Source organism: Strix aluco, chromosome 11, assembly GCF_031877795.1.
Source record: "Strix aluco isolate bStrAlu1 chromosome 11, bStrAlu1.hap1, whole genome shotgun sequence".
Classification (NCBI taxonomy): Eukaryota; Metazoa; Chordata; class Aves; order Strigiformes; family Strigidae; genus Strix; species Strix aluco.
Window position 1 is genome coordinate 21,938,269 of NC_133941.1, and position 24,575 is coordinate 21,962,843.

The window sequence follows — 24,575 nt, forward strand, 5'->3', positions numbered from 1 at the left end:
TATGATGACTACAGATCAAGGTAGACAACCACTACGATTTTCAGGACATAGCCAGCGTGGTAGCACTTACTCAGACCTACGCCACTACTGAACCCTTCATAGACTCCAAATATGACATCAGGATCCAAAAGATAGGCAGTAACTACAAAGCATACATGTGAGCCAAAAACTTATATTCTTTCATCCTTTTGTTTCAAAACTGATGAGCACCAATAAGATTAAGACTGTTGGATGAGTCTCTGAGATGATGTGGTGACTCCATGCCTCCATTGTCATACTCTCTGGAAAGACAGTATTTTAGACTTTCTAGATTTATCAAGACTTTTTTTTTAAGTTGATTGTGACTGGGAGGAGGAGAATAAGACAACAGGTGAGCCTGCCAGAGTGGTTTTCCTGCTAACCTCTGTTTATTTTTTCATTTAAAGAAAGGAGCAGTTGGAAGTTGTTTTTATAGAGGACTTGTTAAATCAAATTCTTTTGTATCTTTTCACCAACTTAAGGTCAAATTTTCTTCTCCCTCTAAGGATAGTTAGGTGGCATTCATTCACACAAACCTGAACCATAACACTTTAATGGAACAAAGTACTCTCCTTTTACCATTATACATGTAAGAAAAATTCTAATCTTGCAGTGGCCTTCACATATATGGAAGAAAATCTCTTCTAATTTTAGAATTCAGGTATTGTTTTAAAGTTATGACTATACGAGAGGCTAAAAGAGTGTTTCGGTTTCACAGACAACATTAAGCTAGAACAGCAAACCAGGTTATCTTGTAGTTGAGCTATGGTAACTGTGTTTATGCATATTTTTACTCTATTTCAATTATCAAGCAATGTAGTCTGACATACACTCATTTCATTCATGTTTTTATGACAAGTTAGATCATCTCATGTCTTTGTTCCCTCATGCTTACAATTCTGAGGCAGGAAAAATATAACAAAACAGGAATAAAAATACACGTATGCTTTTACATATGCACACCCATCTACACATGCAAATATACTTATCTAGGAACTCCTGTAACATTGGAGGGATCAGAGATTTTTTGTACCATTTGTAAGGTACAGTCAAGTTCTTTATCAGTAAAAACTATTGAACTCCAAGGAAACCATAAATACAAAGAGAAGCAAAAGTTTGAGCTGGGTTAAAGAAAATGCATGAAATGTTTTATAATATTAAAGACAGGGTTATTGTTAAGTATCAAGTAATTTAGGAACAGCCAAAAAACTCTATAAGAAAGTAGAACCTTTTGTCCACGGTGGGGGGGAGGGGCAAAAAAAATCTCATTAGGTTGATATTGGAAGGCCACATACTCTTGACTTCTCCCCTAAGACATTACTGTCACAAGATCAAAACTGTATCAGTAACTGCTGGCCTCTCCTGGCATATGACTTGAAGGGGTATCTGAGAAAGGACATCAAAGATTAGGCCTTTCAAGAACAACCCAGTAGTCTGTCTGCCTCTCACTGTACATCTGAGGGAACTCAAGAAAGCACAACACAGAAATGGGTGCAAATACTGTTCGCATAGGTCAGATCCATCCAGCAGTATGGACACTCAGTCCTTCTGCTTTATTGTGAATCCAGAACTACCAAAATTTTGCAAAAACAGTGTGTTGGAAATTGGAGTTGTACACAGTGACCAAGGCAGAACACTCAAATAGCTTGTGAGGATTGAGAGGTTTCGGGATCCTTTGTTGGTGACTTTCGGTGTTCTTAGCAACTCTGTAACTCAAGCTGCCTACAGAATTTCAGCTGTGTTGGGCCTACCCCACCTCTCCCTATAGGCAATAAGAATCATAAACAAATGCTTATGAATGATACAGGTTTTAGCCCCTGTCTTCACCAGGAAAGTTAATTCCAGTTCTGCTTGTTTGTCTGACATTGGTGTTCCAGACTGTTGACTTTTCCTGGTTTTAGCCCCGTATCTGGAGACATCCATCCTACCTTTTCTAATAGCAACATACTCCTACACCCCAAGGTCATCTCTCTCCTATCTGTCCACACCATATCTTGGTCCAGTCCCACCACTTTCCCAGACCACTTTTACCTTTCTCTCTCTTAGTCCTTACCCTTTACACCTAACCTTTTTGATTGGCCCAGCTTGTCCCTTGCCCCTTTATTCTACTCAGTGCCATTCATCGGCCTTGGTCTCCCTCTGCTTCCAGTCACCATTCAGCCTTCTTTCTCTATCTCAGACCTTTTCACACAACTACTTCTGCCTCTTCAAGGCTAGGATAGTGCTTTTCTTGGTGCTTTGACAGGCAGATGTCTTGTGTGTGCTACCCATCTCTTCCCCTCCTCTGTTGTTTATAACAAACAGAGTTGATTTGTCTCTGTCTTACAGCTCCCAAGTGGCAGAGTCAGGAATAAGGCCCAGCTCTTAATGGTTATGACACACCACCAGATACCAGCACTCAGAGGCAGTATTAGTAACTTGATGGTTCATTGCCTATGATGGAAATTGGACCACTACATTTCATAGAAGAGAGCCTACATTTTTTTCTTTGACTTGAAATTTAAATGCTGTTCAGTGTCTAGAATAATTTTGGAAGAGTCAGCCATGATAAATGTATCATTTTCAAATAAATGTTTCTTCTTCACAGAAGAAGCCTAAGAGACAGCAAAAATAAGTTCAGATGACAGCCTGTTCCTCCTACCTTTTCTTTATTTTTAAGTTTCTACTCAGAAACTATGGGTTCATCCAAATGCTAAAAGCCTAGCAATCATTTTTTTCTCTAGATTCTTTCATACAGTTAAATCACACCAAAAAATGTAATACTGGTCCATTGTTACAAAGCACCATGAAAAGGAGAAGATTTACTAAATGTCTGAAAATTTCTTCATATACATACATATACATTATGTCAGTAGAATATTGTTATACAGCTGGTTCTCATTTTGTTCTGTGACACAGGAACAGAGTACTTAGAGAGCCACCACAAAAAATACCAGCTGAACATTTGTTTTTGTAGTTTAAAGAGAGTTATTAAGAGCATCAGTTTTATAATTCTATGGGAAATTGTGGTATAAGTGGATCCATGACTCACAAAACACTGGTGCTTATCATCTGTCAGTAGAGATTATAGCCAAAATGCAACATTGGATCCCTCTAAATACCACAGCTCCTCAAAACGCTTTGTGACACATACTTAACTACACTTGGTGCTATTACAGAACTCATCTGACTTCAAGGAAATAGAGTTAAAAGGGTCACACACAGTGAAGAAAAACAGAAATACAAAAACACTACATCTAAATCTCCTCTCCAAAAGCAATACTCTGAATCCATAACTTAATGTACTTTGATCAAAAGGTCAATAAAACAAAGGTAGAGCACATCAACCAAAGAAAGACAGTGCTGTAGAATCAAACCACTAAGCAGGCTACCTACACAAGAATTGTATGTAGACATTTCTACATATTTTTCTGATGACAAGTCCCTGTCCCAACAATTTGGATTGCATAGTTTAAATGGTACTAAATAAAGCAGAAGGGTGTTGGGAAAGGGAAAGCTCAAGTTACTCTGAATTGTTTATACTAATCGTAATTCCTTTCCCCCCAGTGTTAAAACAGTTCTTCTGTCTTTGCAAAGACCAAATCAAGTGAAAACATGTTAAGCCTAAATGTAAAGCACTGAAAAGTCTTAGGAGTTGTTTTCTATAACATTCAGTATTTAGTAAAAGAAAATAATGATGTGAAAGACCCTTAGCAATTATCAGAACAGAAGTGAAGAAGAGTGGGAAACCTACATATTTCAGTAGAGGAAATCATGTATGAATTACAGAAATCATATCGAAGGTTTAAAGTGCCAGATGGTCTGGTCAGGTACTTTTGTATCACTTCACCATGGTCTAATGGAACCCCTCTTGTTTTGGAGTTCTTCTTTGTCACAGACCTAGCATTGACAGCTCCAGCCCACAAGCTATTGAGATTATAACAGTTAGCTCTGTGTCCATAACCTTCCTCTTAGTCCTCACCTGGTCCCTACAGCATCGTTACAGCCAGCCAAGCATCCAGTCCTGAGACTTCAGGTTCAACAGGGGACCTTCCATGTTGTGGAGTGAAAGCGTGGCTTAAAGCAAGCCATCTTTTCTTTTCTAGTCAGTAGTGCTGAGATTACATCAGTGCAGTTGAGGATCTTGAACAAAATAATTGCTAAAAGTCTTCAAGACAATTTTTTTTTTCCCGCTTTGTCACATCTTGCTTCCTAAAAGACACCTTAAATAGTACATGGTAATGAATGCCTTTGAGAAGTCTGCGATAGAGTTGAATTGTGTTTTGTGAGAAGTATTATCTCTCAGATGCAGAATAAGTGTCTAGAGTAGTAATGAACTTAAAATTTTTAATTTGTAAGTAGACACATACATATAAATATCACTTAAAAAAACAAAGCAGGAATCACATAATAGCCTTATTACTGGGTAAAGTTACCTTACACACAGCACTAAACATGCACGTTCCCCGTTCACTACTTTCTCCCCCATCAACAAAGAACATGGCATCTTAGAAGAACTTCGTGCTTTAAAATTCAGCTAAATTTATGAGACTCCCATAGAAAAGTCAACATTCCCTCACAATTGCTACTGACCCTCATAATTAGGTTAATAGAAAAATGGAGAGAAAACTATAGCTGCTGCCTAATATACTTTTAATACATTACAGATGTTCCTATTATTTTACTAACTGGAAACACTTCATAATTTGTATCCTTAGCCTACTCCCAGTACAGCATTTAGGTTTCAGAAAACAGTAATCTTCTCAGCCCTGGTAGCAGTCCCAAGGTCTGAGGAGAAAAAAAACTTTATATGAATTTTTTTTTCTTAGAGATTAAATAAAAGATGGTATACTCGAGCCCTGACATAGACTGTTAGGATTATATTAGTAACCTAGCAAAGAGTGAAAACTGGAGGAGAAACCAAGATCCAGCTGTAAAAGAGGTCTGAGATCACTTCAGAGATGTTAAAGACATAGATATCTTGATTTTCAAGTATTGGGACCTAACCCTGCAGTGGTATGGATTGGAAATGACAAGATGAAGCTTCAGTTTCTTGACATTTAGTAATGATATGTTACAGGGTATTCAATCCATTTATAACTGATTACAGCTTATTACTAACACTTTCACTTGATCATAATAGTTTTTTTTTAGATCATCTTAAATGAATAAATGGGGAACAGAAATTTCACAGCACTGTCATACTTCATAACATGCCTACAGTGAAGTGAGTATTACTGACAATTGCAATGCCTGTTAGACTTCTTCACGTTTTAGATGTTCTGTTATTAGCTGCCAGATATGAAAAAGGTATAAATACTGCTATAGTATTCCTGTGAAAATCAGAGTATTTTAAGAGATAGTGAAAATATAAAACCACTGGCTGTCTTTGTAATGTTTTCCCCCTTTCAGGAGAACTTCCATATCTGGAAACTGGAAGACAAACACGGGCTCTGCAATGTTGGAACAAATTGCTATGTCAGATAAGTAAGTCAAGTCTCATGTAAAAGGTAATTAAAAAAAATAATGGAATTTTATTTTAAGTGACTTTTTTATAAATCACACTGTTGATATGCAATTCACAGTAAATGCATGTCTCCCATTCATTTTGGAAAAAAATCTTTGAATTAAAGAACACGAGCCAAGAGTTCCATATGACTTGTCTCAGAATTAACTACCCAAACTAAGTACTAGCCTTAGGTGCTTACGTGCACCCCTGGGTTCCTACATCCTGCATCTGCATATCTGCATCTAGAAAACTACTGCAATTCCCTTCAGAAAATTCCATTTTTCTGATTCAGCCTGTCAGCCATTTCCTCTGGTTCATTTGCCCTCTTTTACCTCACAGTCTTACCCCATGCCACAGTGTTTTAAACTTTTCTTCCTCTATATCATCTATTATAACTAAGCAATCTGGTCTTAACTTTGCCTTTTTAAGTCATATTTCTCTTTTCTCCTTTCAATCCTGCTAAATTGCTTATTTTTCAATTTTGAAATTTCCACTAAACTGCACCGTGAGGCTTTTTACCCAATTGCTGGGATATCCTGAATCTTATTTCCCTCGTGTCATCATTCCAGCTCTGTACTTTGGTTTAATGTACTTTTCTTTTTCTCTCCCATTCTTATGCTGGATGCCTTTTGCAATCCAGTCAAAAACATTCTCCTTGCAGTACCATTTTTAAGCTCAGGTCTTCTATTGACAGAACTCTCAATACCGTTCATTTGCTCCAAGTTCCTCCACAACACATAGACCTCTTTCCCATGCAAAATAAATCTGTGAGGCTTTTTGATGGCTATGAATTTTCTTTTGTTCAGCTTCTCCAAAGGTTACTACCAGTGGAAGCTGAAAAAAGTCTGTACAATAAAAGTGTAATTTAACAGGTGTTTTAAAGTTCAACAGTAGTCTTTTTCTGGTGTGTGGTTTGTTTTTTTTTTTTAAAGTCTGGAACCTACAGCTTGGTCCTTCTTATGAGCTGAGGGAGACACAGGAACGGAACCATTGCCTGCCCTGAGAAAGGTGAAAACAAATAAGATGGGAATTACAACTCCCTGCTGTCCAACCCCTGTCTAGACTGTGTCCTCACTGATCTCCCCTCTGGGAATGGAGTGGAGCCACATTATTTTCTCTTTCTCGTTCCCCTCCCACCTTCCTTTAGAAAGTGAGGTTATGCCTTCACTGAGAGGGAAGGAGTGTGCTTTAGTGTGTATAATTACAGTCCATGAGCTATCCCTCTGTAAAAACACAGGCACTTTAGTTTTGCCCCAAGGAAAACTAAACAATATCAAGTATGGGTAATGAGTATGAAATGCTACCCTTGCCTAGCTACCTTACTGTAAGTGCTCTAAGTGCTTTGCTTCTGCTTCCATTTTTGAATGTAAGGCAACTGGAGCATAATAGGTATTTTCCCAATAAAAAAGCACTAGCCAACAAAACAAAACTTCTTTATGCTGATGAAGACAAAAGCATAGCAAAGATGGATGTTTTCTCCTAATAGAAAGGGGTATGTATCACATAGCTCCACTTTTTGTTTGATTACCCACTGAAGTGCACAAAGCAGAGCAAGGAAGAGAAGGGAAACCTGAAGTTTTCTTAAGAGTTGAAGTAGTTTAACAGCATACCAAAAGCAATCGAATCTGATGCGTGTGCACTGCATTTATAAGACATCTCATGAATTAGGAAGAAGTGTTTTGAAAGCACTGCCTGAGTTGACATTGTTGTCTGAATACAAATCTTAGTCAAGAAATTTAGAAAAGAAAGAAGAATGTGGAACAGTAAGGGACAATGACGAGACAGAGATCAAGCACCTTTCAATGTTACACATTCTTATTGAACCCTTTATTTCAGAGAGGCATTGCTCCCCAGATAGGACCAGAAGAATAGAGTCCTATGCTAACTGTGCACACCTGATTGTGCTAATTGGCACACCAGATATTTCATGTCAGACCCCTGAGGAACAATATTTATTATCTGTCAGTTCTAAGGCTGCTGCACACTATATTGGCTCTGGGAAAATAAGAACTGTGACCTCTTGTCAAACCTACTGTGCAAACCTTGGGTTTAAAACACTAGAGGCTAGTCCATCCAAGACCTCTCTTTCCAAATGTAACTGTATTTTTCCAGCTCTGTGTTTGTTGGCAGAAGATGGACTATTAAAAATACTTTCCTAGATCTGATTGATATTTTAGTGTTTTAAAGAAAATGCCTTTATTTTTTTGATATATAGTTGAGATATTTACTGTTAAAGACAAGTTTTGCTGTCCTTATGACTTTCTAAGATACACATTAGTATTTTACAGGAAAAAAAAGGTTATTTATAAGCAAGTGCATGCAAGCAGTCCAGTCAGTCAGTGCATCTACGGATGTTGAAATTGTCAGGCATCCAAAAAAACCTCTCATTTTGGATAAAAAACGTGTTTCTCACAGGAAAAAAAATATTTTCATTGCTAAAATATTACCATCAGGTTTTTTTCAAACAGTTGTATCAATTTCTTTGTATTCTGCTTAAAAGAAAAACTTTTCCACTGGCACAGACTTGATCTAAGAAAATATAAAGAATGTGACCTAATAGGTTTACTTGGAAAGGATGCTATTACTGAAGATATTTATACATGAATAAGACTCTCAGCCCAGCAACGAGTTTCCTTTGATCCTACAGTGAAGTCAAACGCTCTATTACATCAATTTTCTTGCGATGGAAAATACTATGATGTGGCCGATCTATCATCATGACTCAAAGGCTGGTTCAGGAGAGAGCAGGAGAGGGTCTGTAAAAGGAAATAGCTCTCATTTATACTCAAATCCCAGCCAATGAAAGAGAAACAAGTTTATGATAAATGGCAGCTTTAAAACTGTGGGGTTCCTTCAATTGGTGGAACTGTGATATCTGCCTGTATAACCTTTCAGGATCATATCATCACTCATTGGTGCCCGTGTACAGCTATGCTATTAGATAATGAAAGTTCTCAATGCTATTTTGTGTCTTATGAATCAATCCTTGTCACTGAGCAAACGCACTCAGCTTACATCACCGCAGAACACTCTCAGCAAAGTATTATGGCTCCCTGTTATGTCACTGACAGTTCTGTACTTGATCACAGGAATTGCCTGACTCTTTTTCTAGTAAGTTCTACTTCACACACTTGTTAGTCAGATAATCTCTCTATTCATAGGATGAATAAAGCTCTCCACGCAAGAAAAATAAATCATATTACTGCATGTAAAATGGGTAAACTGTCCACTCCTCAGTCTGTATTTCCTACTATGAGGTTAGAAATGAAATGGAGGAGTTCTTATGTGCAGTAGTGTATGAAACATTAGCCTTTCTTAGGAGTTGTACAATCCCTCAGAATTCTTTACATTTCAGTTGAGTTTTGCTGTGGTTGTCTATAACCCTACATGAAGAATATTATCCTTGCCTACATGCTACGTAACTTTTACGTAGTGTCATGCATCCGTTTCTCTTGCATCATCTTAAGGGTTGTTTTGCCTTGATTTTTCTTTTGCCTTGTTCAGTGATGTACATATAAAGCTATCTTTGCTACTTTGGAATATATTTGGGTCTGTAATTTAAGATGGAGACTCTCATTCTAGTTTTCCTGATAAAAGAATAAAACCCGTCCATAATTAAGTACACTACCAAGCGTAATGGACAAGAGGATTGTCACACTGGAATCTGTGCACAGATGCATAAGTTTGAATTTCACAGGAAAACAGAAGCCCTGTTCCCTACTTTCTAAAACCTCTTGGCATCACTGAAGCCACAAAAACTGGTCAGATGATAAATGCCCCTTCTGTGGAGTTCTCCCATAAAGTACAGCCTCAGTTAACAAGCTGTACTAGCGTAGGGGTACTGGAAATGCAGGATGGGATACAGCTAAATGCTGTTTGTGTTCCAGCATATCTTATCTTCAGATTACTCACAGTTTAGAGCAGACATGTGTTTGACCAGTATAAACTGGGACAGAATCCAGCATAATATTATGTCAGGATACAGAGCCAAAGCTTCTCTGGGTTCTACTGGGAAAAATAGAGTAATCAGTCCAGTATCTCTAAGCTACTATTCTGGGAAATACAAATTCAGTAAAACTGACAATATATGGAAATTTCATAATTTAGAGCAAATATTATATAAAATACATTATTAAGTTAAGCCTATAGAAAAACAAGAGCCTGATGAGATACTCACAGAAAAAATTATTTTTATGAAACAGGTACAAGCTTTGGGTTGACACCTGTTCTGAAATATTTGGTGGTTTGGACATCTGTGCTGTTAAAGCTGTACATGGAAAGGATGGAAAAGATTATATTTTTGAGGTAAGCAATCCCACTCTTGTCAATATATGCTTTTATATATTACAAACACCCAAGTAAAGAACATTTGTGATAGTTGGGCATTGGCTTATTTGTGTTTCAGGAAAGTCTGTGTATTCTTGAGCAATGTTTAAATCATAATACAAAACCACATGTCCAAGTTAGTGGCAACACTTGCTGGAAAATGTAACCATATATATGGTAATATCTTTTAGTGTTTGAGGAAATGTACACAAACTACAAAACAAAACCAAATGTGGATGTCACATTTTCCCAACCCTTACGATGTCTTTCCTGAGCAGGCTTACCAGTTTTTCCTGGAAGGTTTATAGATAGCACTATCCCAAGGGAAACCCAGCAAAATTATACATTTAGATGGAAAGGGAAATTAAGAATGAAGCGGAAATAAGTTTATTTTTTTCTAGCCTAAATGTTACCTCTAAGATCTGATTCCTCATGCATCAGAAGTTTCTGCTGTAGATAATTTTAAAAGTTAAAACTTAAAAGTTTAAGTTTGTCATTTACCTCAAGTTTGTTATGGGTAAATATAACTTTGTCTAGCCATAAAACAGAAGATCATCACTTGCCTCTCACATCACACAATTCAGGATTTCTTCAGCATCTTCCATGTTCTTAGAATTTTATTCAGGAGATAGACAAGGATCTTCAGAATCTCCCCACTCCAAAAAAGGTTTATATTTGCTAAAGCAAAAGTAAGAGTATTTTGTCTAAACCATGGGAGTAATGTGGAGATTATGGATTGGCCTTTTCTAGTTATTTGTATCCATTGGCCTTTTCTAGTTATTTGTATCCATTTAGAACAGAAAAGCTTTGTAGAAGTAAAAATATTTGTTTTGTCACAGTGTTAAACAGCTCTATGTTTCTCTTCTCTTCACTTTTCACAAATTTATTTATCAATATTGCAATTGTCAATAACTTCCAAATCAACCAATAGCACTCTAAAGGACTGGGCCGCTTGCAGCATTAAACCTTCAGTAAAACAAACAGAATTCATCACTACCTCTTGAGATGCTGAGGAAGATTTCAAGAAATCCTGTTTTCTTAGTCTACCTGGCCAAATCAGAATTTACTGTGTTGTCTTGTATCAAAACTCACTGTAGCATAAAATTTAGGACTCAATGTTCATCCTCCTCTGTTGCTCCTTCATATAGGGCAGTCTTTCCCCTCCACTGCACCCCAAAGTTCCTGTTAAATCTGTAATGCTTGACCCCGTGAAATCTGGCTGAGATGTGAAAGAGTGAAAAAAAGTATTTCCCTCTTTCTGAAAACACACCACTCTGACTTCTGATGATACAATATATAGGAAACTCCTGAACACAAGATTTGTCACGTCTGCTACTTCTCAGCTTGGCTGTAGCCATGGGTGTATCTTGGACATTTCTGCTTACTGGGACGGTATTGATTTCTGCTCACAAGTAATCTCCTTTCCAGCAGCTGGGCTTTGGCAGCCTCCCATATGCCATTTAAAGCTTTGTAAGATACTCTGCAGTTCCATAGCACATAAATGTCTCAGAGGATGGGTCTCAGCATTTTCCACACGCACCTATTTATCTAAATTCATTACATTTGAGATAGTTCATGATTATTTGGCTGGCTTTAATCCAATTAATTTTGACCCCACCATTTAAACTATAAAATAATATACATTATTTTAAGACACAAGATCTTAGTTATCTTACCTCATAAGGTAGTAGTTAAAAATTGAAAGATTGCATGCCAAAAGATGCAAAACTAGAGTAGGATTGCAATTAACAAGTACATTCTTGTTAGAACTAGAGGTTTCAGACATAAAACAGTGTTGTTTCTTATACACTGTAGCTAAAGCTAGTCTGAGAAATGGTTGACATCAACCCACACTACTTACTCCCTCCTACCAATCTCTTTCATTCCTTACTTTCTTTTTATCCTGCTCGTTGTGCTCCCAAGTGAAGTGAAGGATGTCTCCTTTATTTTAACAGTTGACACTTCTGTTGCATTCCTCAGTTATCAAATTCCTGTCAGACTAAATGCACTTCACTTTCATTCACTGAACTCGACTGTTTCCACATTCTTGATATTGCACAATTTTTCCAATTTTTTGAGAAAAGCCAGCAAGCATCATCAGCTTCCACTGAAGTCACGTACACAAACTAATTCCTGCGTCAGGCCTGGGAGGTCTGGTGGGTAGGAGGAGAAGGGGGAGCAGTTTCTTGAAAATGAAATAGCCAGTGCAATTTATATAAGGGACCAACAGAGTGCCTCACTTCCTGCTTCTGAACAAATCCCCTAATTTTCCATGCCAGATACAGTCATACTTTAAAAAAAACAGAATTCTGAGAACTGCAGGATACATCAGGATCTGGGTTTTAAGTAGTGTACATAATAAATGTTGCAATTAAAAGAAAGAGTGGCTAGATGCGTGATAATTCTTGCTGTTCTACAGAATCAGCTGAATTGTTTGGAAGATGGTAATGCTCATCAGCAAGAATATTTAGAATCTGTATAAGACATTGAAATGTAGAATTGTTTACAAAGTTCACATCCAACAGAACATCTGTAAAACTTACGTTCGTTTGCTATTGAAAAGCCAGCTTACATCAACAGTTATTACGCTATAATTTTAACAGTTATTGCACTGTAATTCTACGATACAATGAAGAGTAGAAGACCGTCTGCACCAGTATAGGAAAATTTTTGCCTTTTGTGCACTTTCAACATAGGAAAATAAATGTGTTATTAAAGCTAGCACATATGTGCTGTAATCAAGATCCAGAGCAGGACCATCAGTCTGTAAAGACTGGATTTACACTCCAGTTGCAGTCCCACACTGAAACCTGTGCACCGACGTTTTCATGATGACTGGTACACCTACTACAAAACTAAATGTTTCTGTATTACTGACACTTTAATTCTGCAGATACGATGTGACAAGAAACATACAAACTTCCTAATGTATGAGAGAATGTATGCAGATATGATCTTCCTGATCTCTCAGTTTGAGCATTCAACCAGTGTAGCCACCAATAGGAAAGCATACATACATGTCATCCAGCTTCAGAGTGAGTGTGAATTAGGGTAGAATTCTACTAAAGTAGAATGCTTCAGCATTCTAGACAGAAATTAACCTCAGAGGGATTTTCTGTAATAAGGTTGGGAGAGCACCATTTTACAGGAATAAGTATTCAGTACATAGTACATGTTTTGGCAAAAGTGTTCAACAAGAGCTTTAGGACATGCACAATCCAAGACTATAGTTTTAAAATACCCACAGTGTTTAAGAATTACATGTAACAACTCATCTGCTTAAAAAAAATAATTCTAAACTGTGTTAGAAAGTATAACACATAAGTGACTTCTTATATGACTATTGCTGGAAGGTTACTAATTAATTTCATATTGTCCTTTCCTTCTCTTTTTTTATCCTGTACCGATAATTTTATTGTTTCAGTGTTGCAGCCATTCAGCTGCTTTGCGACGGTCATTTTTGTCATTCCTTGGTTTAACATTCTGCTTTCTTTTATTCCCCAAAACCATGGAGCAACAAATTGTACCAGTGGCTGATATTAGAGAATCAGTACAACATTGTGTCTCATGAATCTAATGTTCTATCTGTACTTCTTAAAAAACACCACTATAAAGTGATTCTTTATGTATGATCTAGTACGGTACACTTACATTGCAGGTAAGCATGTGTTGGTTCTTAATGTTAGATCCAGTCATCATGCCCCACTTCTTTGAGAAGGGCAAACATATTTTTTCCTGGTTTAGTTTCTCTAACAGTTTCTCTTCTATATATATTTGATTAAAAGGATGAGAATTTTTAAATAACTTATTTTTAAGCCTCATAGCCATTCAAGTTATGCAAAGTGTGCTCGCTGTGTAAGTAGAGTAATGACTGTTCAGGAATAGCATGGAAGGATTAGAGAACTAAAATGAAAGGAAAAAAATTAAGGATGTTTAGTGGCACTGAAGTATCGTTCTAGACACTTAATTTTCAGCATACACAAACCTTGTTATGAAATAAAGAAATATACAGATCTTTATTACTGTTAGCTTCTTGTAGATGTCTTCCTCGTGGGATGCACATGTTCCTTTGACCAAGTAGGTCTCAATGTAATAAAAAAACAAGAAATTGCAGTGTAAGTACAGCTTTTCACATTTTATAGCTTTGGGTGCTAGATTTGGGTCCATTTTATAGATTTGGTTGGTTCCGCAATGCTAGTTTGTGCATGACTATCTTCATATTTCTATAGCCACCCTAGAGATTTCTAGTCATTTGAACAAGCTGAAGCCCATATTACTATTATTTCCCAAACATTACAAAAAGCATACATTTGTAGTGTGCCATTCATGCTTCCACATTGCTATAAATGCTACTCCCAGGGGGATTTTGAAGGATGTCCATTTGTGCCTTCTTTCATCCCCAGGAAAAAAATCCAGACCAGTTTGTCTGAAGACAGGAAGAACGAAATATTGAAGTCATAATATTATTCAAACACAGTACAACCTCTGGGTTTTTGTGAAGCTACAAGCTCTCTGTAGTTTTCTTAGGTGAAGGCTGCAAGAGGTAACTTTGACTTTTAAAAGAACATGGTTTTCTAAAAGTTGTTCCCTGGAAGAAATTACCTTCTCTAGAAGAACCTTGTGGTTCTTCTTGTCTTTTACTTCTATTCTCCAAAAAACTATCTCCAAACTCCTACTAGGGAGCAGTGAACTAATTAAAGAATCACTTAGCTAAAAGGAAGGGTTATCAGGTTGATCAGGAGAAAGGCCAAGTTAATATTCTGTGTAACAATTTAGCTATTCATTTAGGGTCTATTCTTTTCACCTCAGTAGGAATACTTGGCTGCCAACCATCATCGTGCCAGAGACAAGCTGTAGGAATAAGAATTTTATTAACACATCATTGCAACATACTTTTTAACTGTCTCACCAATTCTTGCTAACAAGACATCAAATTAAGGTCCATTAAAGTTTAACTCCTTAAATAGAAGAAGGACTTTCAGTCTTACCCTTTTTCAGTTAATTTTTCAATACTAGAAGGAACAGATACTTGAGCATTGTTCATGTTTCTGACTCCACTGAATACTATCTTTCATGATTCATTCTTGGTCAACCAAACCTCTGGGAAACTAAACAAAAGTGCATATCATGATGGTGAATGAGTAAAAAAGAACAAATGTGATAGAATCCTTTAAAGTGACCTTGCAGGCAGTCTCTCAAATTTTGCTCAAAATTGAATGGCTGGGAGGCTGCTGCAGGTGTCTTATTTCTACTTGCTTAATTTTGACCTAAACTATATTAAAATTGGCTTCCAAGTGGTTTGTAACCTAGAAAGATGCAAACTGTTTGGAATCCATAAAGAATATTTTCAGCCACTGTAAGTCAATATAAGAAACTGAGAAACAGAATTTGATGGTTTTTTAATCCTTGGTGTAATAGATACCAGTAATCTACCAATAGATTTCTGAAGGTGCTGCAGTCTATCAAACTACTAGGAAAATACCACCAACTCCACAGTATATACACTGTCTAAGGTGTCGTGTACAGCACCAGCACTGAGTATGCTGTCTCTCACAGACTTTTGTATTCCTGCATTTGGTGTCCTGAATAATATTGGCTAAAGTACATGAAGAAATACATCAGAAGTGAGCAAAGGCAGAAGAAACCTGTACCTCATGCAGTATTTGTGCACAATTTTATATAAAGTTGTGCTTTCTGGGAAATGCTATCTATATTATTTGATCTACAATGCAGCCAGAGCTCTGCTGCTGACTATGGCACAAGTTTAATGAGCACAAACCTCTAATACAGTACTTCCAAGTGCTCAGGAGCGAAGCTTACTTATTCTTCTATCTTAATCATATACATTTCCAAAATTCAGCACCAAAGACTGCACAAAGACATGAAAATATATTCTGTTAGAAGTATTTGGTAATATCCTTGTAAGTGGTGTATCACAGATTACAGACATATTTAGATTGGCAGGGAGCTCTGGAGGTCACCTAGTCCAACTTTCTGCTCAAAGCATGAGTAACTTCAAAGTTGCTCAGACCTTATCCTAAAAGAAAAAAGAGAGAGAGAAGTTTTGTTTCTTACCATGTCTGACAATATTGTAGATATAAGTCTCCTGTAATAAACAGATTTTTAAAAACTCTCTAGAAACATAACTTTATCTCTAAATCAGCTGATTTGGCATACAAATATGTGCAGGAGTGGCAAATAATAATGGCCATGATTTTTTTACATACTTAAGCGGCTTTCCATCCATTAAAGAATATCCTCTATTCAGGTTAGTAAGGGAACTGAATCTAGTTGTAATAGATGATAAAGTCAGAAGTCTCTCATAATTTATGATCTGGTACTATAAGAAATTTTGAACATTTAGGAGTCTAAAATTACTCTTTTGGTGATATAACTAAGTTATATGTCTGTGAAGATTCATATTTCCAAAACAAGACGCATTCCTTCATTTCCTAATAGGTCTTGATATAACTTAATTATTCCTAATAGGAATTAATATAACTTAATTATTCCTAATAGGAATTAATATAACTTAATTATTCCTAATAGGACTTAATATAACTTAATAAGAAATGGCTAAGAAGATACAATTCTAGAAAAAACCAACCTTTTAAATTAAGATTTTTCCAAGTTTCTGATACATTAGTGCTGAATTCATCAATATATTCCTTCATATGTGGGCTTCGTGTGACAGAAAGAATTCAATTTATCCAATGAACTCTTCTGGGCCCTTTTTTATATTTTGGAAGCAACAGATTTAATCCACTGAAATTTTCCAGACACCATTCCAGAAATAATGACATCAGCTGTTCTTTTAGACAGAAAAGTAAATAAAGTGTATCTACTGACTTAGTTAATGAAGGGGGCAAATTTGTTTTTCTAGGACACTAGTTTTCATTTGCATAGAGCAATAATTATTGACCTGCCTGAATAACATTAATATTTTGGTTTCTATCCTAAGAATAATTATTCACTAATATTTCTTTCACATAATGTTTATTATATCTATTGTCAAAATACCTGTAACTTTTTAAATTTTAAAATTTTAATTAGCAACAATAGCACTTCTTATATGTGACCATCATCCAGCAATTTTGATTGGACATACAAATCACTTGCTTGGTTTCTTTTCATTCCAGATTAAAACAAGACCCTATAAATTTGTCTGTAGACACCAATTCCTTCATCCAGGAATGCTTGATTCACTTTCCCAGCTGTTCTTACTTTTTCTGCAGATGTTGTTATTCACCCACTACAGGAGGGACTGTAAAAATTTCCTAGCAGTCACCACTGATTTTCTGCTGTACTATCCCCTACCGAGTTCTCAGGTGTGGTTACATTTCCAAATACAAATTATTCCTGCATCTGCTATAGAGACCTCAGGGAAAGCCTCATGATTACTTCATATCCAGTCACTCCCTTACTTCTCAGAAATCACACCATCTCTTCTTACATCCCATTCAGTCTTAAATGACCTCCTCAAACTATTAGTTTTTCTCAATATCAGTTACTTTCCCCATACTTAGAACTTTTAAATTAAAATCTTGTATCAGCCTCTGCCTTTACAGTCAAAATTTTCACCACAATTGGAGACATTCAGCTCCCACAAAAACAACACAGAAGAATAACACATTCATAACATAGCAACAACACAACCCAGCTTCTCTTATTCACAGACCAAAGTAAATATTTTTTCTCAGTCTTCACACTCTCAAGCATGGACTTTCAAAATTACCCTGATTCACAATGAAGTTAATTCCTCCTCCCTTCGCACTTACCAATTATCATATCTTCACCTGTAATTCATAGGTCTTTTTCCATATGAAATCCATGTATCATTATTCTGTCTGACTCCTTGGACACTTCTGACTTGCAAGTCCTCTGTCTGTTTCTTCGTGTTCATCTTATATTTCAGCATCCTGACAAACACTTTTTTCTTCCACTGCATCAACAGAGCTCTTTACCTTCACCCTTCCTTTAACCTCCACAACTCTGTCTTTCCCAGAAGAGTTTGGGCTGGGGCTTCATAAAGCTCTATCTAAGCAAGAGATCTTTCTTAGTCCTTTGGTGGTAAACATATTGTGTAATGGAGAGCCATGTCTCGACAGTGGTAGTCAGCATAGCTTCTCCTTCAAACCTGATGATCCCTTTGTAATTACTGATATCCTATAATTGCACTGTCTCCTTTATTAATCCCATGCCTTTTCCTTTCATATTCATCAGAGTTAAACAACATTTCTCTTCTCCTTGCCAGTCTCAGTCTTGCAGCCCAAATTTCAAATATTTGCCTTATCCGCACTAGCAGTGGAGGGCACAGACTAATTCACTAAAAGGTCATATCACTGAAAGGTCAGTATTTTGTTTTGTCACAGTATTGTTTTGACTTAAACATGCTGCTGTAGTTTCTGTTACTACTGGTAATATATACAGTCAGTCTCTTATAGTTTAATATAAAGATGCATTAAGTGCATTTCAGAATATGTTTTCTGGGTGATAAGAGAAATTCATCCATAGAATTGGTTACTGAAATGCATATAAATGAAAGATAGAAGCAATATGAATTAAGTGGCCGTAATTCGTAGTGACCCATGTTTTTACTGGCATCTGCAAAAGTAGCATATTTGCTGTTATAAATTACAGATGGTTTTTTTCTATTAAATCCTTTTAGTGGGAAACTCCAATATTTTAAATAGTTGAACTAGGTACTGAAAAAAAAACCCTAGCTGTTTTTAAATGATATTTTAAAACTAGTACGGACTGTAAATAGACTATTTATAAACAGGATGCTTTGTGTATGTTTAAACTTTGTCAGGTCCTCTAAAGATGGGGAAATGCCAGCATGACATTCCTGTTAGTCACTCACGGGTTTTAAAAACTGTTAGTGTTACCCAAAATATTTTTAATCCTTAAGATACATTTGTATAAAACATTACTGATTGCTGATAACTGTCAGTAATTATTTTATTAGGAAGGAAAATAGACTGCATTCTCTTAAAGAAAAAAAAAAAAAAAGACAACAAAACCCACCCTGTAAATTATTCACCTTGATCTTAGCTTCTTTGCCAAGGAATAGCAGAAGTGCTCTTTTCGTAAGGTTAACGTCTGTCCTTGCGAGTGAGAGCAGCAATAACATGGAGAGGGAAGCCAAGCCTCTTCTTAGCAGCCACCTGCAGCATTTTGTGCTCTGGCCACTAGCCGTGCCTGCTTGGCAGTGCAAGCGGCAGGAGCCCCTTCAGCCTCCGGCCACCTGTGGCCTCCAGCCACCCACATTGCCTCTCAAGTCCTATCAGTTATTAAACTGAACAGTGTCCTTCAACTGAAGCACTTAAAGCCTTGGTAATCTTTTACTCACTCTATTTAGTGACATTTCACTTTGGGATCATTCATTTTCTTGATAATCTTATGCCTTACTTTCTCTTTTTACCACTTTGGCTACTTTGTACTTCAGTATAGCGCCAGAACACATTATAATTTATCATCATTCAAGACTTGGCATCTGACTCAGTCCTTGTTCAGTGACAGGTTCAGCATATCTTTGGCCAACAAGCATGGCAACAAACAAAAGGATTTTTAACAACATCAAAACCTGCCCAAGTGACTGTCAAGGGCAAATGGCTATGATTTTTAATGCCATATGCGTTTGTATATGCCTCAATATGTGAGTAGGGCAGCTATGCTTGAAAAGACTGTCTTCAAGAAATGTAAGATCTTCTCTACTGAAGTGGACATGAAGTTTTGAGCAACACCTCAAGGCTTCTTTTTTTATCTCTAGCCATAGAACTACACTTTTCGCACATGTTCTGGTAAACAACATGGCAGTATTTCCTAAAGAAAGTTTATATGTAAACTTGCAGTTATAGAAGTATTTAAAAATAGAAACTCAGTAAGAACCCAGTCCTCCAGACCTTAATCCTGTCTAATCCTTTGGCAGGACCTTATTTTAGGCAATTTGATTCACAGTCATTCCAAATATTTTTTTTTTAATCTAAGTGGATGGTAAACAAAATTAGGTTTTCTTTGCACACTTGTGAAACACGTAACTGTTGCTTCTGTTGCTGGGTAAGAGGGGGGTTAATATACACCTGATAGTGAGAGAGGCAATATTTTAAAAAGTAACTGTCATCAATGCCTGCCCTCAAGGGGAGCAGATTTTCAGACAGCAGAAATAACTCCCTCTCTGAAAATCAGATGTTTTGCAGTGGACAACTAAACATCCAATGTCCTCCACACTGACATCAAGACATTCTAACATTCAGTCATTATTAACACTTTAAAGTCCTGGCCAAAGTATTTGGCACATATAGTTGCCTTCTCCCTCTAAGCATTATGCATATTACTCTTGCAAGAAAAAAACTTATGATAAAATGAAGTGGATCTTTAAGCATTACAGCGATTTTAAGAAATTAAAAACATTGGTTATGTTCCACTAAAAATACGTTTATTAAAAAATATGGTAAATTTTATAGAAACTTTCTGTGTAATTATTAAGCATTTCTTCAATACTGTTGATGTGGTCCAAGAGTGGAAAAGCATTCATTCTTTTCTTAGGGCACGTTTGCTCTGGACTTCAATCATTATTTATTTCATTGTTTACTTTGGGGTTATTTTAAAGCCTTTTAGTTGTGAGGAAGCTTAGAGGAGACATCCTAGATCTGAAAATCCCAGACCAAGTGTTTCCAGCGTTTTGGTTGCCAATACACAATGTCAGTGTCTCTTGTAAATGAACAAACAGAAGAATAATGTAAATACTTTCAGGCTTCGAACTGATCTCATTACTAGAACAAAGTAGTCTTTGTCAGCCTCAGTAAGAATTTCTGTAGCACTTACCATATTCTGAAAACCCCCAAGCTCAGGTAATATTATTTACAATGCAGCTGATTCCCAACCATTGTGCAAGATGAAAGATTGCATTCCAGTGTTGTAATGAACATGCATGTTCTTTTAAATCCAAATGTCTCTTTAAATACCCAATTTGTGTGTCTAATTCCTAGAAGCACTTGAATATCTAAAAGACAGGAGGTAAAATTGTGCTCATTGTTTATAAAGGAGATAAAGTCTTCAGCGTAGGTTGATGGAGTGATAAGAGTTTTGTTGTTCCTGATGTATCTCTTCCACCTCAGGAGGGATCCATGCAATGCAGATGCACTGGCTTCATGCTCTTCAGTCCAATCCCTGTGTCACTCCTACAGATAACAGAATTCTTCCACCTTGTAAACATTCACAGAATCAGGTCTTACCACAGAATTTCAGTATCTTCCCCTCAACTGCTCAAGGCAACAACCTACAGCAGAATGCCTATGGGAAGAGATGGGAATCAACCCCTCTAGGCACAATAGCCCTGCTTCCCAACAGCAGAGCTCTTTCCAGTCCTTTTGCTAGGGATTGGATAGGAGAGAGGGAAGTTTAAAGTGTTTCTCTGGCCACAATTGCCTGTGGCAGTAAAAGTCCTCCAGGGCTTTTGACTCTGTTGAACCTTTTCAGTCTTGTTCCATTTACCTGCAACAGAGAAGGAACCTCAGAAGCCAAAGACATAGGGGAATGTGCACTTTTGGAAGTACTAAAACACCCTCATAAAACTCACTGATCTTTCTGCAGTTGTGCAAAACCCATGAGGATCCCTTACTGATGATTCTTTCTTTCTTCACCCACCACCACCTCTTCTCTTACCAGCACAGCTTGTTGTTGTGTTTACTGCAGGATTTGCCTAAACTGGTGAGAAATCTTGTGTGAGATTTGGCAGCTGGACAGCTTTTCACCGACTGGAAGTCTGATGGACACAACTCTGTACAAAGACTGTGGCTGAATCAGATATAACGACATCCATACAGTATATTACTGCTCATGTAGTCTGACTGCTTTATCCCTGACAGCCTCTTAATAATTATTAATACTACTGATTGTATTGTAGGCCTCAGTCACTTGTGATCCATACCCAGGAGAAACACCAGAATGCAGGGCTGCAGGTGACATGCCTTCACCTGCTTCTGAATAGCCTTGATACATACTGAAAAAGGATTGCAGCTTCTCAAAAGTGAATTAAATCCTTTTATTGTTGAAATAAGAATTTCTACTGCCATTGTGAATAATAGTTGGGGTTATTATGTTATGCTTTTATTTCCCCTGAAACAAACACAGATGCATCAAAAGTAGATACACTGTAGAAATAACAAATATTCTGTAGAAATAACAAATGCTTATAACCCACTGAAGTGACTGAATTCAGTATTAGTTTTATTCATCTGAATAGCTGAATTAAATAAACTGCTGAACACTATTTAGAATGGAAATGTGCACATTTTTATTTGCCTCTCTACTATCTTGATTTCTTTGTAGAAATTCTTACTTCTTTTTTGCATCAGCTGCACTGCAGCCACACTACTTTTCAAAAAAGCATATCAATAATAACAAGATCTTATTTAAAATTTTTCATTAATCAATAAGGATCCAGCCTTCCCTAGCAGAAATCCAACAAATAGCTAGGAAGCTGAAGTTTTAGTTTGCGTTTCCATGTTCTAATTCAGTGGATGAACATGGTATGAGCCACAAAAACACGTAAGAGAGAAAAATCTTCAGAAATGTCGCTTAGACAGTGCAGACAATTACTTCAGATTTTCAGCAGACCACTGAATAGCCTAAGAATTCTCATTTTCCTTATCTGCTCTGTGCTTACCACAGGAGTCATGTTCCCCAGAGAGTGTATGCCCAAGTATCATACTGCACCTGTATATTACGTGAAGATTGGAAAGGGATGACATTGTAAAGTTGCTGTTCTCTTGCTCTGCTGACCCATATCCTGCACTTGGGCTTTTTTTTCTCAATATGACATATACCATTTCTATAGATCTCGTTTGACTTTTGTTAAAAACAATTAAGTAAATAAATGACCCGACTTTCTGCACATATGTGAAATAAATTTACTTTGGTGCCATATCAATAGCTGATATACTGTTTTATTTTACAGGTCATGGACTGTGCAATGCCTCTGATTGGTGAGCACCAGACTGAAGACAGGCAACATATAACTGATCTAGTCGTAAGCAAAATGAACCAAATGTTGTCCAAAACTCCTATACCATCTCCTCAGAGACCCACTGCCACTCAGCAGCCTCAGGTAGGAAACTTTTGGTTTTAAAATAGAACATCTTATTCTGTAATTTTAAGCTCAAAATTTTCCTCAAAGAATTTGGCTGGAAAACTATGCAGACATATCCTGAACTACAAGGGTTCAATAACTTATTACGTTTTATAGGTTTGTTATATTTAAATGAGATTATCTCCAGATATAATCGAGAAGTGGAAGTGTTGGTGTGTTTCTACCAGTAAACTGGTAACTGTGGATTCAGTGAATTATCGTCAGGCTTTGTATTGTTTCCTTTCAGTTACATCTGTATAAAATGTCATGGAAATAATAAGAAGCACTGTCATAGACTGTCTTTGCCCTGAGGATGTCAGAAAGAAAACTAAGACAGTAGTTCTTGTCGTTCTTGTGAGAAATGAATTGCATGATAATATTTTTTTATGTGCAGCAATTCACGAAAATACCTTACAAATCTAGGAAACTCCTGAAATATGTTTAGCATACTAGAAAACTTGTGCCAAAGGTTGCAGATAAATGCATTTCACTTATCTTACATGGCTTGATAGTTAAAGAGTGGGGATGCAGAATTCTGCCCCTGGCCTTGCTACCAGCTGGCTTTCAGGCTTTGTGTCTGAATCATCTTTGTGTTTCCATTTCCATGCTTACAAAATGTAAAGTCTATTTTACTGATCTTTTAAATAACTTCTGAGAGTGTGGTATTTTTGTAAAAGGCTCTAAGAACTTAAAAGTTTTGCCTTTAAATTGGAGAGATATGGATTTGATGGGTGGACTATTAGATGGATAAGGAATTGGCCGGATGGCTGCATCCAGAGTCATAGTCAACAGCTCAATGTTCAGAAGGAAACCAGTAACAAGTGGTGTCCCTCCAAGGTCGGTACTGAGACCAATACTGTTTAATACCTTCATTAGTGACATATATAGTGGCATTGAGTGCACCCTGAGCAAGTTTGCGGATGACACCAAGCTGAGTGGTGCAGTCAGTAAGCCAGAGGGAAAGGATGCCATCAGAGGGACCTGGATGGCAGGATCCTGCACATGGGTCATGGCAGTCCCCCAGTATCAGTACAGACTGGGTGATGAATTGCAGAGAGGGCTTGGGGATACCAGTGAATGCAAAATCGGATATGAGTCAGCAGTGTACACTTGCAGCCCAGAAAGCCAGCCATATCATGGGCTACATAAAAAGAAGTGTGGCCAGCAGGTCGAGAGAGGTGATTCTCCCCCCTCCACGCCGCTCTCATGAGACCCCACCTGGAGCACTGCATCCAGCCCTGGGGTCCCCAGTATAAGAAAAACATGGACCTGTTGGAGTGAGTCCAGAGGAGGCCACAAATATGATCAGGGGGCTGGAGCACCTCCCCTGTGAGGACAGGCTGAGAGAGTTGGGGGTGTTCAGCCTGGAGAAGAGAAGGCTCCGGGGAGACCTTAGAGCGGCCTCCCAGTACTTAAAGGGGCTACAGGAAAGGTGGGGAGGGACTTTTTACCAAGACCTGTAATGACAGGATGGTTTTAAACTGAAAGAGGTAGATTTAGTTTGGATATAAGGAAGAAATTCTTTACAATGAGATTGGTAAGACTGGAACTCGTTGACCAGAGAAACTGTGGCTGCCCCCTCCCTGGAAGGGTTCAAGGCCAGGTTGGAAA

At 37.3% G+C, this 24,575-nt stretch overlaps 1 protein-coding gene across 1 annotated transcript in view; it reads left to right on the forward strand.

Moving 5' to 3' along the window:
- The window catches only part of SYN2 (synapsin II), a 196,210-nt gene that overhangs the window by 148,742 nt on the left and 22,893 nt on the right, over nucleotides 1-24,575 (forward strand). The window contains exons 7-10 of the mRNA XM_074836641.1: nucleotides 15-157; nucleotides 5,410-5,484; nucleotides 9,709-9,811; nucleotides 22,794-22,943. Of these exons, the coding sequence (XP_074692742.1) occupies nucleotides 15-157; nucleotides 5,410-5,484; nucleotides 9,709-9,811; nucleotides 22,794-22,943 (471 nt within the window). The remainder of the gene's footprint in view (nucleotides 1-14; nucleotides 158-5,409; nucleotides 5,485-9,708; nucleotides 9,812-22,793; nucleotides 22,944-24,575) is intronic.